This window comes from Micrasema longulum, unplaced genomic scaffold (assembly GCF_059751315.1).
Source record: "Micrasema longulum isolate JH-2025_06_02 unplaced genomic scaffold, ASM5975131v1 h1tg000607l, whole genome shotgun sequence".
Lineage (NCBI taxonomy): Eukaryota > Metazoa > Arthropoda > Insecta > Trichoptera > Brachycentridae > Micrasema > Micrasema longulum.
Genome location: NW_028277803.1, coordinates 695,012 through 710,698, shown reverse-complemented (window position 1 = coordinate 710,698; position 15,687 = coordinate 695,012). Strand labels below are relative to the sequence as shown.

Sequence of the window (15,687 nt, the reverse complement as noted above, 5' to 3'; positions counted from 1 at the left end):
TGCCTGTTGGAAGGGCTATCTTTATGTTGAACAATATTACTTTGGACATTGACATTTTTCACGTCTCTGAGGGAGTTTTTCGTTACAAGATTCTTTTACTTTTTTAACGTATTATTCTCTAGATATATATACTTATGTATTTTTTTATATATACCTAATTTTACCTAATTATTTTAATTATTTCTATATATATGAATTAAGATATTCCATTTTGTAATGTACATATATATGAATAAATAAAAATTTAAAAAAATATTGAAAAATATCAAAATATAAATTAGACGTTTTAAATAGTGAAAATATTAGTCAATAATAAAGAGTCACTACAATATACGTAATTATGAATTATGCCCACGACGAGATTTTGTTTTATTTAGAGTAATTCAACAAAAACTTTCAGGCAAAGCTGTATCAAGTCAATTTTATTGATTTTTTAAAATAAAACAATGCTTATTTCACATAATTCAATGATTGTCATGGTACTTCGTTGCTACATATACCATTTTATGTCTGAATAAAACCGTTTTTGTTTGTTTGTATGGTACCTATATGCCCTTCTACGTGGGCACAATCCAACTCCTGATTGGCTATGATGTCACACAAGTCTACATAAAATACAAGATTTTATCAATTATCTGCTTTATTAAAAAAAAAATTAAGTCATATATTGCTTAAATACCTAAACTATATTATAATTATAAATTATGTAAAATAGATTATTAAACAGTTTACATTGATGTTGGTTTTTAAATATTTGTATTTCAAAATATCTTGTCTTTAGCTTAAGGCTGTAGTCTGGTAAAACGCACGCAAAATGAGGAAATCATGCGATTTTGCCATTTTAAAACGAAAGTTTTTTTTAATGGCGCAATAATAAAAAAATTAAAAAACATAAATTAGATGGAAACAATATTTTTTTAAGGTATTTCTGTTTAAAAATATACTTAAAAGTTTTATGTAACTAAAATATAATTACTTTTAGACCGGCAGATTACGCCATTTCAAATTTAGACTAAACTTACGTATCTAGGATCTCAATAAAGACTAAGTATCGAACTAAAATTTGTTGTAATAATTTGACGAAAATGAAAGTGGCCGAAGCTAAATTTTAATTTTGTTTTCGAGAAGAAATACAAGCATTTTAAATCACATAGATTTTTGTGACATTTTCCTTTATTTCTACGTAAAATAATATTTAAAAAAACATATTTATTGAAATATTTTAGTTGAAACCTTTTTTTATAGAATTGTATTCCTTTTTAAAAAAATAAATAATTCTAGTTGTAATATTCAATTTATAACAATATCTTATTAACATTTTTATGACCTTCATACCTGCCTTTATAGGCACCGGTATATTTTTAACAGAAATACCTTAAAAAATACTGTTTCCATCTAGTTTTTTATTTTTTTATTATTGCGCGATTTAAAAAAACATTCGTTTTAAAATGGCAAAATCGTATAATTTCCTCATTTTGCGTGCGTTTTACCAGACTACAGCTTTAATGAAGGTTACATGATCAGTCTTATGCTTCGGGTATCAGGACTATGAAATACTCTAGTGTGAAAACACCCTTTAAAATAAATAATTCATATCCACCATGTCGGGAATCGAACCCGAGACCTCATTACACCACGAGGCCGACTAGACTCCCTGGGGGGATTAATAAAAACTCCCTTAAGAGATTAAATCCATTCGTTGTCTACAAAAATTTATACGAACTAAAAATATTGTTGATTAAACTAACAGGCCTAAGTAGAAGCATGAAAACTGAAAAATATTTTAGGCGTTTCCTAGTATGTATGAAATAATGAGGAAATTAATTGGTACACTATCTCAATTATCGGCTGATTCGGAAGAACTTGCGACGTAATTCATAGTTGTCCATTTATATATGTTTTTCTCACGTTTTTAAGAAACTTCGCCGCACAATGTTTACCGCGTGTAAGAAAACATTTTTTATATCCAATTTTCCAACCAACTAAAAATTTAACAACCTTAATGTAACACGACGTTACGTTTAAGACTTATTAGGACAAAATGTTATGCATATTATATTTCTAGCTGTAGCAATATTATTTGTACCGTTTAAATTTAATTGTAAAACGAAAAAGCACATTGGCATTTAATAATTACAAAGATATTAAATTACATACATATATAAATATTTAATACATCTACCTGCAATATTACATCTGAAATTTATTTTAACGAAGTACCAAACGAAATGAGCGGGTATAGGAATGCGCCGAGCGGAGGTTAAAAGGGTGACAAATCAAAATGTCGACATAAAGGGTGCGTCCCGGGAGCTCTGATTAACCTCTACCCTACCCGGGCAGGGCTGGAATGATTTAATCATCCTGATTAAAATGACGAATTTAATCGAGATTGCATTCAGCCATACATTTCGATAAAAATCATCGATTGAAAATGAGTCGGGTGGTAATCTCGTAATAAGGTCGCGGACTCTGGACCCAGGGGCCGAGGTTCCTCCTCGCTCACCGCAACTTAATTTTTATTTTACAGCAGTTATTTACTTCTTGAAAACGGAATAATATTTGGATTTGAAAAATAAATTTACGCTACTTGTAAAATATTTAAGCTCAACGATTTGAGTTTTTTGATCCGACGAGTGTTTTCGACTCGATGCCTACCCTCGGTAAAAAATCTTGAAAATGGAAATCGAGTAAAGGTAAGTCCACCTCGTAGGACTGATCTCCTCGCCTTCGTGTAACAAAGGGGAATGATGACGATTGTAGTTTATGTTATAGTATATTACAATACATAGAGAGTAAAATGAGAAGCGGGTGCTTTATCCCAATCCTGCCCTTACCCACCCTCGGAATAATTAACACACGAATCAAATAAAATCTATACTATCTAACCGCCACTTTATCGGCATTTTATTATCATTAGAAACGTGAATACAAAACTATTTTTGGAACGCACACGACATGTCCATTAATAGCCAGGTGTGACAGAAGAATTTATGAGGGGCCTACATTTGTGTATCTATCTGTATAATGTAAAAGGGGTGAGTTCCTTCCCATTCTACAAATTTGATATTATATCACAATTCATAAGTTATCAATGAAACCATAATTAAATTGCTTCAGAAAGGCATCTGCAATTTTTGCCTGCTATGCTTGAGGACCCAGCTTCGATTCCTGGAAAGATAGCTATATAATTTTGGTTAAAAACGTGGTTTTACACCGCAATATCTCAAAAGTTTTTTATATTGTTCTTGATTATTCATCGTCATTATTTTCACATGTTTTTATAGTCACGTGCAATTTTCCACACCCATTTAAATGAGAATGGAAAATAAAGGGAACTTTACATATTTTCCCTTCCCAATGCCTCCTTGTTTTATCGGTATTTATTTTATTTTCATTTCGTCGTGATCGAAGAACAACGAAGGATTTGCAAAAAATGCGACATTGACATTAATTTATATTTGGGGACTTACTTATAAACTAGGCATAAAATTACGCCTAGACATACACAGTGGTAGAATAAGGATGGAAATACCATCCAGAAGAAAAAAATATGTAAAATTGAACCAGATTGTGGTTCTGCAGTAGTGTTGTGTTAAATAGTTAGTTTTTTTTTTCTTAATGAAATATTTACGTTCTTAGGATTTACCTGAATATTGAAATGTTGGGGTCATTTTTATTTATTTATTTATATATTCGCTCAATGGGCATTTTTAAGGACATATTTATACATAGAAAATTATTATAAAGAAAAGTAGAAAGACACAATGGTATATAGTAGAGTTTGTGGGAGTGGAAGCGGAAAAGAGGTGTTTATAATTTATTTCGATTCAGAAATCGTTTGAAAGAAGACAACTTGTTATCAAAGAAATCAACACTGGTATGTTTGTTGGCAGACCTAAGAATTCTGGGCATAGGGGAATGAAAATCATAGTTAATTCTATGGTTATCGGTATGAAATATTAAGTTTTGTCTGAGGTTTCTAGTTGGGACATTTAATTTTATTGAGCTCAGTAGTTCAGGCACATCAAAGAGTGAGTTGAGAATTTTAAATAGGACTAGAAGGTCGGATTTATTTCGACGGTCTTGAAGAGAAAATATATTTAATCTAGTTTCTAACTCATTACGTATATTGGTATCTGGATAAGCCCAACCTCCAGCCTATCTTTCTCAAAAATCGATGTTGAACTGATTCAATATTCTTGATGTGAACATCATAATATGGAGACCAGATAACAGAGGAATACTCTAGGTACGGGCGAACTAGGGAACAGAAGAGAGTTTTAAGGGTATTGATATTTTTTAAGTCAGTTGTGCTTTCTGTTTACGATTCGGTGCAATATGTGTAAAAATGCTGTGTCTTATCCATCAAGTGCGGATAAGTTGATGATAATTAATGCTCTTTGAAATTTAGGTAGGTGCCTAAAACATGAATAATAATTTTAAAAAACTGTTAATTAAAATGAAATAAAACAAAATAATTTATTATTAGTAAACAACGCTAGTTTTAAATGAAACAACAATTCTAAAAGGAGTTTACTTTGCAATGTGCATTTTTCTAACGAGTGACAAAAAGTAATGAAATTTAACCCTGTTTTACAGCACCAAGTTCGACACGTAAGTTAAGTTAACATTTTTTTTTAAAACTTGGATTTCCGTAGCGTGATATTTCATCAAATAAAAATCATAACCTTTTTACTGATTTTTATTCATGGTTCGAGGGAAAACAAAACGCCGAGGAAAATTGCAATACATATATATTACATCCGTTATGACCCGACCTTTCACTCTGTAAACTATGTTCCTATTACCCATAGGAGTACGGAGTCACCTGATAGCGGCGATCCAATATGCCCCAGTTACCGCCAGCGCGGACCACATTTCCATCACGCGAGGCTCAATTGAATACAATATATTACGGAGAAATTAAAAAGCTGAATGATTTCATGATAAGGGTAACAAAATAAGTTTGGTTATAAAGTTCTTCAGAAAAAACTCTTATACACGGACATGGAATAACTGAAGCTTGTTCATTAATATTATTTACGAATAATTTAAAATTATAATCAATGAATGATGAAATCGGGAGAGAGTGTAAATCTGAGTCAAGTATAATTGATAAGATTAAGAAAGGGTCTCTGAGATGGTTTGGCCACGTAGAACGAATGGACGACAAAAGAATGGTAAAACGAGTATATTTGGCGAAAATGAACGGTAACGTGAGACGAGGACGACCAAGGAAGACGTGGCATGAACAGATAAACCAAAATATTAAGTCTGGTCATGTCGAAAGTAGACAGAACCGAAGGGCATGTATGACAAGATGTATGAATGTGGAAGCGAACAACGACATTAATTTATATTTGGGGGCTTACTTATAAACTTGGCATAAAAATACGCCTAGACATAGTGGTAGAATAAGGATGGAAATACCATCCAGAAGAAAAAAAAATGTAAAATTGAACTAGATCGTGGTTCTGCAGTAGTGTTGTGTTTAATAGTAAGTTTTTTTTTTCTTAATGAAATATTTACGTTCTTATGATTTACCCGAGTATTGCAATTTTGAGGTAATTTTTATTTATTTATTTATATATACGCCCAATGTGCATTTTAAGGACATATTTATACATAGAAAATTATTATAAAGAAAAGTAGAAAGACACAATGGTATATAGAAGACTTTGTGGGAGTGGAAGCGGGAGAGAGGTGTTTATAATTGACGCTAGGAATGTATGCCAGGATAGACGTGTGTGGCGGTCCATTCTCTCTGCCTACCCCTACGGGGAAATGGCGTGATAGTAGTAGTAGTAGTAAAATTATGATAAGCTGAGTACAAAATCAAAGATACATCTCTACATTTATCTAAATGAATTTTCACTGTTATTCAATCAATTCATTTTGCTTTTTGAGTTTTGACACGCGGCTCTTATCTAACAATACAATAATTTATTTTTCAGTTCGGAGAAATACTTTGAGCTGGACACACATCGATTTGAATTTCTTTTTTAAATATAAGACGGTATGTGGGACTGTGTAAGTACATAAAATACCTAGCGTTGGCGGCCCGCTGATTTTTGTCTTGTGTCTTAACGGGTAATTTAAAAAAAAAACTAAATAGAATGGGAACTTAACTATAAAAAATATCGACCGACGTAAATAATAAATACGTTTATTGTGTAAATATCGTTGACAAGAATTTAACCGCAGAATATGATTAATTATGTTATTACAATTACATACTAAGGTTTACGACAATATTGAAGCAAATCGAGTCTTTGGTCGAACTAAAACTAAATAAAATATGAGAATCAGAAGTTTTCTTTTTCGGGAAAACTTTATTTAATGACTTTGGACTGGTATAATAGCTAAAACCCTCCGAGTAATAAAAGGCCACTGGCTAATAGAGTCGCCCATACGGAGAAAAACCATTCTAAGTTTATTAACCACGAAGTTAGCAACAGATTACAGCAACACAACTAGGTAGGTACTCGGGTCGAAAATGAGGAAATTCAGTGTTTTTATTTTTTACTTGTAAATAGACTATCAAACTAAGCCAAAAACTTTTTTTTAGGTATTATTAGCGTTATGATTTTTAAAGTTTTGCATTTCTGAAATTACTCCCGAGTGGGACTTCTCAAGTTCTCTTTCGCTTCTTTTCGGTCAGTTCTGACGATTGGTCCGTTGACGGTACGTAAACCGGAAATCTTTCAAAACTCTTATCATTGGTTGATTCATATGAACTAGTGACGTCGTTCAAAGTAGTCCGTTTTTATTTGAACATATTTTTTCGTATAATTTAATGCTCTTATTTTTACCGGGCGAAAAAAAACCTTTTTTGTATCCAATTTTCCGTGGGCTGAAGTTCCTCATTGCAAGCGCAAACCGAAACCGTCCGCTTATACGTTTTTTGTTAAACTAAAAACCAAACTAAAAAAATTGGAACGCTTTTTTCTATGCAATAGAGATAAAGGGCTTCTCTTCCGAATTACTACTCTGAGCTAAAAAACCTATGTCATAAACAAAATAAAAGACTCTTATTGATATAAAAAAAAATACATGACATGATCATCCGTTTATTCACACCTAATGGTGCACAGGGGACTCCATTGGTACACCACTCGCATTGTAAATTGATGATAAAGGTAAGGCCTATATGATAAATAACAAATTTTTTTAAGTCTGATTATTAAGTGAATGATAATAATCCGTTATGGCATTGTATTTTTTTTATCATTCTTTCAATACAACCGGGTCATAAAACAAGTATACAAAATTTGCGAGTCATTGAAATAATAATTTTATGTTTTTAAAAATTATTTGTATCGAATACTTTTCACGTTCACAACAATGACAAAAAACAAACTATATTAAAAATAATAACGCTTTGTTTTAACCACTCATTATGTAATTAATTGCCGACTGTTTTCGTGTCTATATTATTATAAAACAAGTCCAAATGACCGAAGTTCAACCCCCAAACCTCTCACTCCATACTTGACATAAAGAAAAATTAGGATACTATCCATTTCTAAATTATGCCTTGATAAGGGAGCTTGTGTAGCTTCGAAACCGGTCGGTAATTGAATAATAGTAAGTGGTTAAATGCATTTTATTTTAATTATAATTATAATATTAATAACCACAAACTTAGTGCTTCAAATATACAGGGTGTTCTTTAAACCCTGTCACATCCGAAACTACGATGATCAGTATAGGCAAGAATACATAATAGCATATTTTTTTTAATATTTAGGACAAAGATTTTTTTTTTAAATAAAATATTTAAAAAAACAAATAGTTGCTTACTTCTGCAGGGGAGAAGTGAGGGGAGCGCGGCGCAGTGTCAGACTCCCCCTTCCCCCTCCTCGTTTCACCCCTGCAGAAGTAAGCAACCATTTGCTTTTTTTGATGTTTTTTTTTTTTTTTTTTATTCGTTCTAAAAAATATTTTAATGTGCCAATATGTCTTCTTTCTCATACTGATCATTGTGGTTTCGGATGTGACAGGGTTTAAAGAACAGCCTGTATATGCGTTTTTTTCAACATTTTAATTTGTAATGTTTCCAGTAACTTGGAAAAAGGTTTAATAAACATTTTTACATGTCTTCTTATGTACCCAATAAAATACCTATAACTTATTAAAACAATTAAAGAACAGTACCTACATAAAAATAATATTTTTATATAACTTCACCAAAAACTCAATAGACGTCACCTATGAAAAAATATTAAATAGTGTGAAAGCACATGAGTTGTGGAAATGTGGAATGTTCAAACACTAAGAAGAATGGTAAATGTTACACAGTGTGCGAAGTGATCACTTTTTTAAAAGAAGTATTTGCGATCTCACTATTTACTCAAATGATCTAAAACAATTCGTTTACAGAACCTAGATGTGAGCAGTTGATACGTTACATTTTCTTACAGATTTGGTTTGGTTTGACAGTTGTGCTAGAGTGGGATTTGAGCCTCGAACGTTCGATCCGTGAGTCAACAATACTACCCCGGAACTACAAATTTATGAGGCCTCCGTGGTGTAGTTGATAAGACGCTTGACGGAAGGTTTCGGGTTCAGTTCCCGATGAAAACACATGAACGAAATGTGAGTTTTCTCAGGCCTGGGTGTATTGTGATGTAATTCACCACTCTAATTGGGCCTTCTGGCCTGTTGTGGTGAAAAAAAAATTAAATTCAAAAGAAGCAATAAAAATACATAAAAAATAAGAGACAGGTCACAAGTCTTGTAAATACCTAGACTTCCATATTCCCTTTTAAAAAATCAACCATTTGTATTGAATAATTTATTAATGTAACATATTTAGTATCTGAAATATTTTTTACCAGTTTCCTGCATATAAAAGTATATTTTTTAACCGTTACATAGAATTCTGGATTAAAAAGGTATTTACCTCGGAGTGATAGTTCTCTAGAGAAGCCCTTAGGCTCTATTGCATAGAACAAAAGAGTTCCAAAATTTTAGTTTGGTTTTTAGCTAAACAATAAACGTGTAATGAACATTTCGGTTTGAGCTTGCAATTATCAACCCATGTACCTACGGCCCGTTGTATTGCTGTAATCTGTAGCCAACTTCGTGGTCAATAATCATAGAATGATTTTTCTCCACATGGGCGATTTTATTAGGTTTTTACTCTAAGATATTTACGAAGGTTATTGCCGTGAAGGAATCTATAGACTAGAACCAAATATGTGCAAGGCATATCACAAAGAAATCGTTATTTTAAGATTAATCAACAAAGCCACAAGGCGTGACGAAAGCGTTAAAAAAGATCGCAAATTAATCAAAGAAATACGCATCGGCATAATTTGCAATAGGATCATTCGTCCTTTTACCAAATGGATGCCGTAAAATTTGCGACCGACAGAAATGAAAAAAATGATTCTAAAATATAGCTGTTTTAAACAAATTAAACTAATTCAGGAACGGCTTTTGAATTAGATTGTGGTCCCGCGGTAGTGTCGCGAATCCGGATCAGATGCCTAAGGTTTGCTTTTCATTCTACCACAATTCGGAATGGGGATGTTCAGTGCTACGAGAAATTAGGTAAAAAATGTTTTCTTACACGTGGTAAAAATTAAAACATTTAATTATACCGGGAAGTTACTCTAAATTGTATGGAAAAAATAATTCAAATGGTTTTAATAATAAAGAACTGCTTTGCAACGCCACATGTGTATGTGACCACGGTTTGTAATAGATAATAAATTATAGCGTCATGTTGTTGTGGTAACCATAGGCGATCGTGATTTCATCCGGCAACAAATTACCGGTTTCCGGGTTAGCCATATTTTTCGACGTTTAGTGTGTTTGGGGTACAAATTATAATTGTACGAGGTTCAACTTTTAAACGTTAGAAACAACAAAAAAACTGTGCGTCGTCCATACAAACTAATCCAAATTTACAAAAGATGTCGTAGAATACCTGCAAGTCAGCGGTTCGTACATAAACATCAGTTGAACCCATGTTTTGTTTGCTTCTTGTCAGTTATGTTTCACCGTTATTATGTGTTTTTTGATCAATCGCCGACCAGAAATCGTGACTTACCGGGCGGTGCAATTTCAATGTTCCGGTGGGAATTTTCAAAATTAAAAAAACTTTAAACAAAAGCATAACGCTGATAATACGCTCAAAAAAATGAGTTTTTTTGTTTAGTTCGATGTTAACGAATAAAAAATAAACTTTCTCATTATTAAATGAAAATCAATTTTTTCATATTTGAAAACCAGGACTCAACACAACTCCTCTGTTGGGATAAGATCCGTTGGAAGATTATCCCGATTTGATATAAGTTAGTTGGTTAGAATTTTGTAAGTCATGCTTATTAAATAATATGCGATGAAGATTACTTAAATAAGATTTATTTTTCACTGAGTTTAATCGTGAGCTTTGAAAATTAAACGGCGCGTATTTGTCGGGAGGCTGTAGACGTGGAAAATAGAGTGATCTCACTTGTAATCTTGTTTTATAAAGTTTTGACGCTCGATTCTCGATAGTTCATAGTCCCTGGACTGCAACTGAAGCGTGAGACTGTTCGTCTTACCTTATACGCTGCGGTTGGTGCGAAAAGAGAATTAAGATGACGGCGGAACTAATGATAGTTTAAAACAGAGATAAAGAACATTTCAGAGAAGGGAATATGGATGTGTAGGCGTTTACAGGGCTTATGGCCTGTCATTGGCTGGTTTATAAATGTACTCTTTATTTGCTTTTTTCAATATCAATCAATAAAAATAATGTGGTCTCATTGGGGTTACCCATGCCGGGGACACTGAACAATACTGTGCAACCATTCTGCCTTATGTTTGAACATCTATATTTCTTTCACTTTTCATACTGTTGGTTTACAGTTGAGTTTTCTCCCCCTTTGTTTTCACTCAAAATGAATATATTTCAGGGCTGGTATTCCAAACGCATTTACAGCGCGCTATAACGCGTATTTAGTGAGTAAAAACGCGCTATACCGCGCTATAATTGCGTTCCGAATACCAGCCCAGATACTGTTTGCCAGCTTGATTTCCCATTTTAAGGCGGTAAGTTGTTCTGATAATCAAAAATTCGAAATAGTCACAATTAAAAGTATCTTAAGTAATTAAGTAAAGTAATTAAATGGTGGATTCTGAGAGCTTGTAAGGTATATTAAGGGAAAAAAGCGACAAGTGATGTTTTAATCAATTTCCATCGAGCAAAGAATGGCTATTTCTTCGATTTATTCTGAGACACAATAAAACTAAAACGAAGTAGCTAAACCATTATAGCTGGCAATAATAAGGTCGCTAGTAGAAAGGCACAACCAATCTGGAAATGTTTGTTGCGAGTTCAAATAAACTGCGCCAATTTTTTACCCGTGTTCCATTTCAGGGATGAACTCTTTTGTAAAATTAAATACCTTAGTCACGCGATTTGGCAGATCTGATATTAGTACACTTGGACTCGCCCTCAACACAATCGTATGTATTCGAAGGGTGGGCCCAAAAAGGTGATGGTCAATCGTGTATAAGGGTCACTTTATATAAATTAAGTTGTTAATCAATTGATTACAATTTGAATAAAAAGTATATGTGTCCAGGCGAACTAAGAGTACTCATAGTATTATTGACTCGTTAGCTACTCTCAGGTAACAACCCTGAGAAATGAAATGTGAAGAGCTTTTGGATTACCGAAAAGCAAACGGCGTTAGACGTTAATTTTTGAATATTTTATTTGATTAGTATCATACCTAATATTATGACAATATTATATTTTATTGACTTGATTTCAAAATGCACATTTACACTATTTTAGCTCATCAAGTTGGGCTTCATTGAGAATCCCAAAATGAAAATCATAATGAAATTAAAAACAAATCATATAAGTAAGTACTCTTGAAAATAAAAAAATATTTTAGAAGTGGAACACGATCGGAAAAATTAATATTTAGTTCATAGCCACGCCAGGGTTAATCTACTATTCAAGCAATAAAATAAAAATACGATTTTAACTATTAAAAACAAATATTTATTTTTTGAGTTGACGTTTATTTAGTAGAGCTTCATATTATAATTATTTTAATATTAAAATCAAATACTGATTTGAGTCTACTAATTTTGTTTTTTTTTATTTAAGAAAAAAATCGTACGACTGTTTCGCCTTATTAGGGCATTTTCAAACGAATGTGAAGATTAAGTAGACTAATACCCGTATGCAGCGACAAAACTTAAGGTGAGGAAAGTACATTCTAAAGTACAGAAAATAACCCGAAGGTGAAGACAATAGAATGTACTTTCCTCGCCTTAAGGTTTGTTTCTGCATAAGGGTATAAAGGTCCTTGTATACTGTTATACAAGCCTAGGTACTTAAATGATCGTTTAACGCAGTCATTCTCAAAGTGGTCTATATCGACCCCCAGGGGTCTATCACGACCTGCAGGGGGTCCATAGCAGTGGAAAATAATTGGAGGTCCATGAGATGTAAATGGAGGTCTACGAGAGTGGATCCCGTTTAGGCAGACCGTCACCGAAATTTTGCCCTAAACGTAATAACCCGCCAACACAGATAATATCTTATAAAGTACTTACGTAATTACAATATTTGAGTTTGTCCAAATGTTTGCAGACAAAAGACTGGATTTCATCCCCTCGGGAGTCATTAAGATTGCCAATGACAGGTCATAAGCCATGTAAATACCTAAGCTTCCATATTCCCTTTTCTAAGGTATTCTCGGTCCCTGTTGTAATTTGGTAATCTTAATGACTTCCGAGGGGGTGAAATCTAGTACTTTGTCTACAAACATTTGGACAAACTCAAATATTGTAATAAAACCAACAGGTCCAAGAAGAAGTTTAAAATTTGAAAGTTGTTTTCAGGCGTTGCCTAGTATGTGAAATTATTCAGTCAGATGGATCTCTTCACAACAATAAAGGTTTTAGCTCTTTAACTTCACTAAAATCAACAAATGGAAGAAATGAAGAAATATGGATGTTCAAACATAGGCAAAATGGTGAATGTTACACAGTGTGTAAAGTGGCCACTTAAAACAGCCAATGACAGGTCATAAGCCCTGTAAATGCCTAGACTTCCATATTCCCTTTTCTAAGGTATTCTCCATCCCTGTTGTAATTTGTTGACCTTAATGACTCCCGAGGGGGTGAAATCCAGTCTTTTGTCTATAGACATTTGCACAAACTCAAATATTGTAATAAAACCAACTGGCCCAAGAAGTTTAAAAATTGGAAAATTGCTTTCAGGCGTTGCCTAGTATGTGAAATAATTCAGTCAGATGGATCTCTTCACAAAAATAAAGGTTTCAGCTCTTTGACTTCACTAAAATCAACAAATGGAAGAAATGAAGAAATATGGATGTTCAAACATGGGCAAAATAGTGAATGTTACACAGTGCGTTAAGTGGCCACTTAAACCAGCCAATGATAGGTCGTAAGCCCTGTAAATGCCTAGACTTATACTTTCTTAGAATATACAAATTTCCTAATTATATTTAATATAATTGTTTAATAGGCTATTAGCTTTGTGGCTGCAGTGCGTGCAACCTGTAAAAACCTAGCACATTTGATACCCGTATCAACTAGCAACGAGTTGGATTTAATCAGACTCCACGGTAACGTACGCACTACCGCATGTAGCACCGGTTCGACGCCGGCCGTTTGCCGGAGTCAGGCAGTCGTCTGCGGAAAATGTCAGGAACTTTTCTTAATTGTTCCTTCACAATAAAGTTATTTTTTATCCCGCTGTACAGTAAACCCTATAAACGTGAGCAGTTAAAGCGTCAGCTTTAAAAACATATTGAAGGTTGATGTACTTTTTCTAATAAAATTAGAAAGCAGGAGCTCTACGAAAATATAAAAAAATCGGCAAGGGGTCTACGAGACCAAAAAGTTTAGGGACCTCTGATTTAACGCATCATGCTTGACGGGTACATAGATTTGTAAAATAAATATATCATGGGATGCTTTTAATGTGAGACAAAACTAAGAATCAATATCTAATATTGAATAATCCGACACATCAGTTTTTAAACAAGGCAATACTGCCGTCATAAGAAAGATAGACGTTTTTACATAAAACAAAAAACGGAGAAAATAAATATTTTGTAACTCGGAGATTGAAAAATTAGCATTGTGAAAAATACTACAAAAATTAAGTATATTATTATGCGACAGTATGTATTATGGTTTGCCTTAACGGAATATATATTTAAAAATTAACATTTTCATCTTCTTTTTAGTAAAAAAAAATACAAGAAAATATGTTATACTTAAATGAATAGACGTTTCTAGCTAGAAACGCTATTTTTATTTAGTAATTAAGTAAAACTCTTTCTTTTTTAGTGTTAATATGCCAATTGATTCTACTCGACTAAATAAAATAGAAGTTACTGGCCATTTACTGTTTTTAAAACTAGTAACGCCGACCTAATAATTAATTAACTTCGAAATTACTAGCAGATCTTAAATTTAATTGAAAACGAGTGGGTTCATTCATTTCAGATGTTTTTAAAAACGGAATAGAAGAAAAAATAAGTATTTTCATCAGTCTTCAATAATTATATAAGTCAGAACAGCCTTTTATATTTAGTAATCATCGGGACTTTTTGCAATTTAGTCTCATTTATTAGTGAAAATAATAGGGTTGTTGTTATTTTAGGAAGATAGATGTATTTTTAGTAGATGCGTATTTTTTTCCTTATTCCAAATATGTATTTAACTCATTTTCGAAAAAAATGTTGGATGCGTCCTTCTTTCTTATGACGGCGGAATAGTGTAAATCAGTAAAAGTAAAATCAGAATGTCGGAAAATAATACAAGCATTTTCAACTTACGAATTTTCTGCGAAACCCATGGAAAATCCTCGAAGTCGCAACGACAGCCATCTCTGCGTACTCAGCAGCAGCAGTCAGTAGTCAATTTACCAACAAGTGTCAATAATTCCTAATTACTTTTACACGCACCTACGTACGTACTATAACACAACACTTGCGGATCGAGTTTCAATAAATAATACCAAAAAGTCATTTATTGTTTCTTTATAGCACGTAACTTTTCTTATCACTTATACTTATCACACTTCACACATAAATTCTTAGCAGATATGCTTAAGTTTTATATACTGCTATTTATTGTTCAATGAAATAAACACGAAAGACTGTATAATAAAACATCAAGATTTGTTGATCCAAGTACAATTGCGAAGTTACGAGTATATTAAAAAACTTAATTTATCGGTTAATTATGCACTTTATACTTTAAAAATATTTTTATCTTTTCACACGATAAAAATTTACATTCTGTTACATTCTTTGTTGTTGTTTTTTTATACAAAAACATTAAAAACTTAAAGACTAAAGTATTAACAAAAAACGACATAAGCATTATATTTATTTTTAATATTTTAAAATACATCTCGCATTCACGTTTTTGCACTATTTCGGTTTTTGCATCGACCGGGAGGTTCTCTAGCCAGGCTATTTTACCACTCATTGGAAAATCTGATATTTTAATGTTTAAAAAAACGTTTTATCGAATGTGCGAGTGAATTAAAAATATTGGATTACAAATCTATCCAATTAACAATGTAAGAAAATATTATATAATTTAATGCAATAAATAAGGCAATTGTTACTATTTTATTAGTAATATTGTGATTTAGTGATAATGAAACAATGAGCGAACGTTGAGTAA

General features: G+C 32.5%; 1 protein-coding gene across 5 annotated transcripts in view; it reads right to left on the bottom strand.

The window, feature by feature from the left end:
* Positions 1-15,687, bottom strand: part of cert (ceramide transfer protein) — a 139,743-nt gene that overhangs the window by 28,410 nt on the left and 95,646 nt on the right. Inside the window, exon 2 of one of the 5 annotated variants that reach the window (XM_088228748.1) lies at positions 14,829-15,151. The exons of 3 other annotated variants lie outside the window; for them this stretch is intronic. In XM_088228748.1, coding sequence (XP_088084874.1) covers positions 14,829-14,879 — 51 coding nt within the window. In that variant the 5' untranslated portion in view covers positions 14,880-15,151. The remainder of the gene's footprint in view (positions 1-14,828; positions 15,152-15,687) is intronic. One more of the 5 variants, XM_088228749.1, reaches the window with a different exon arrangement.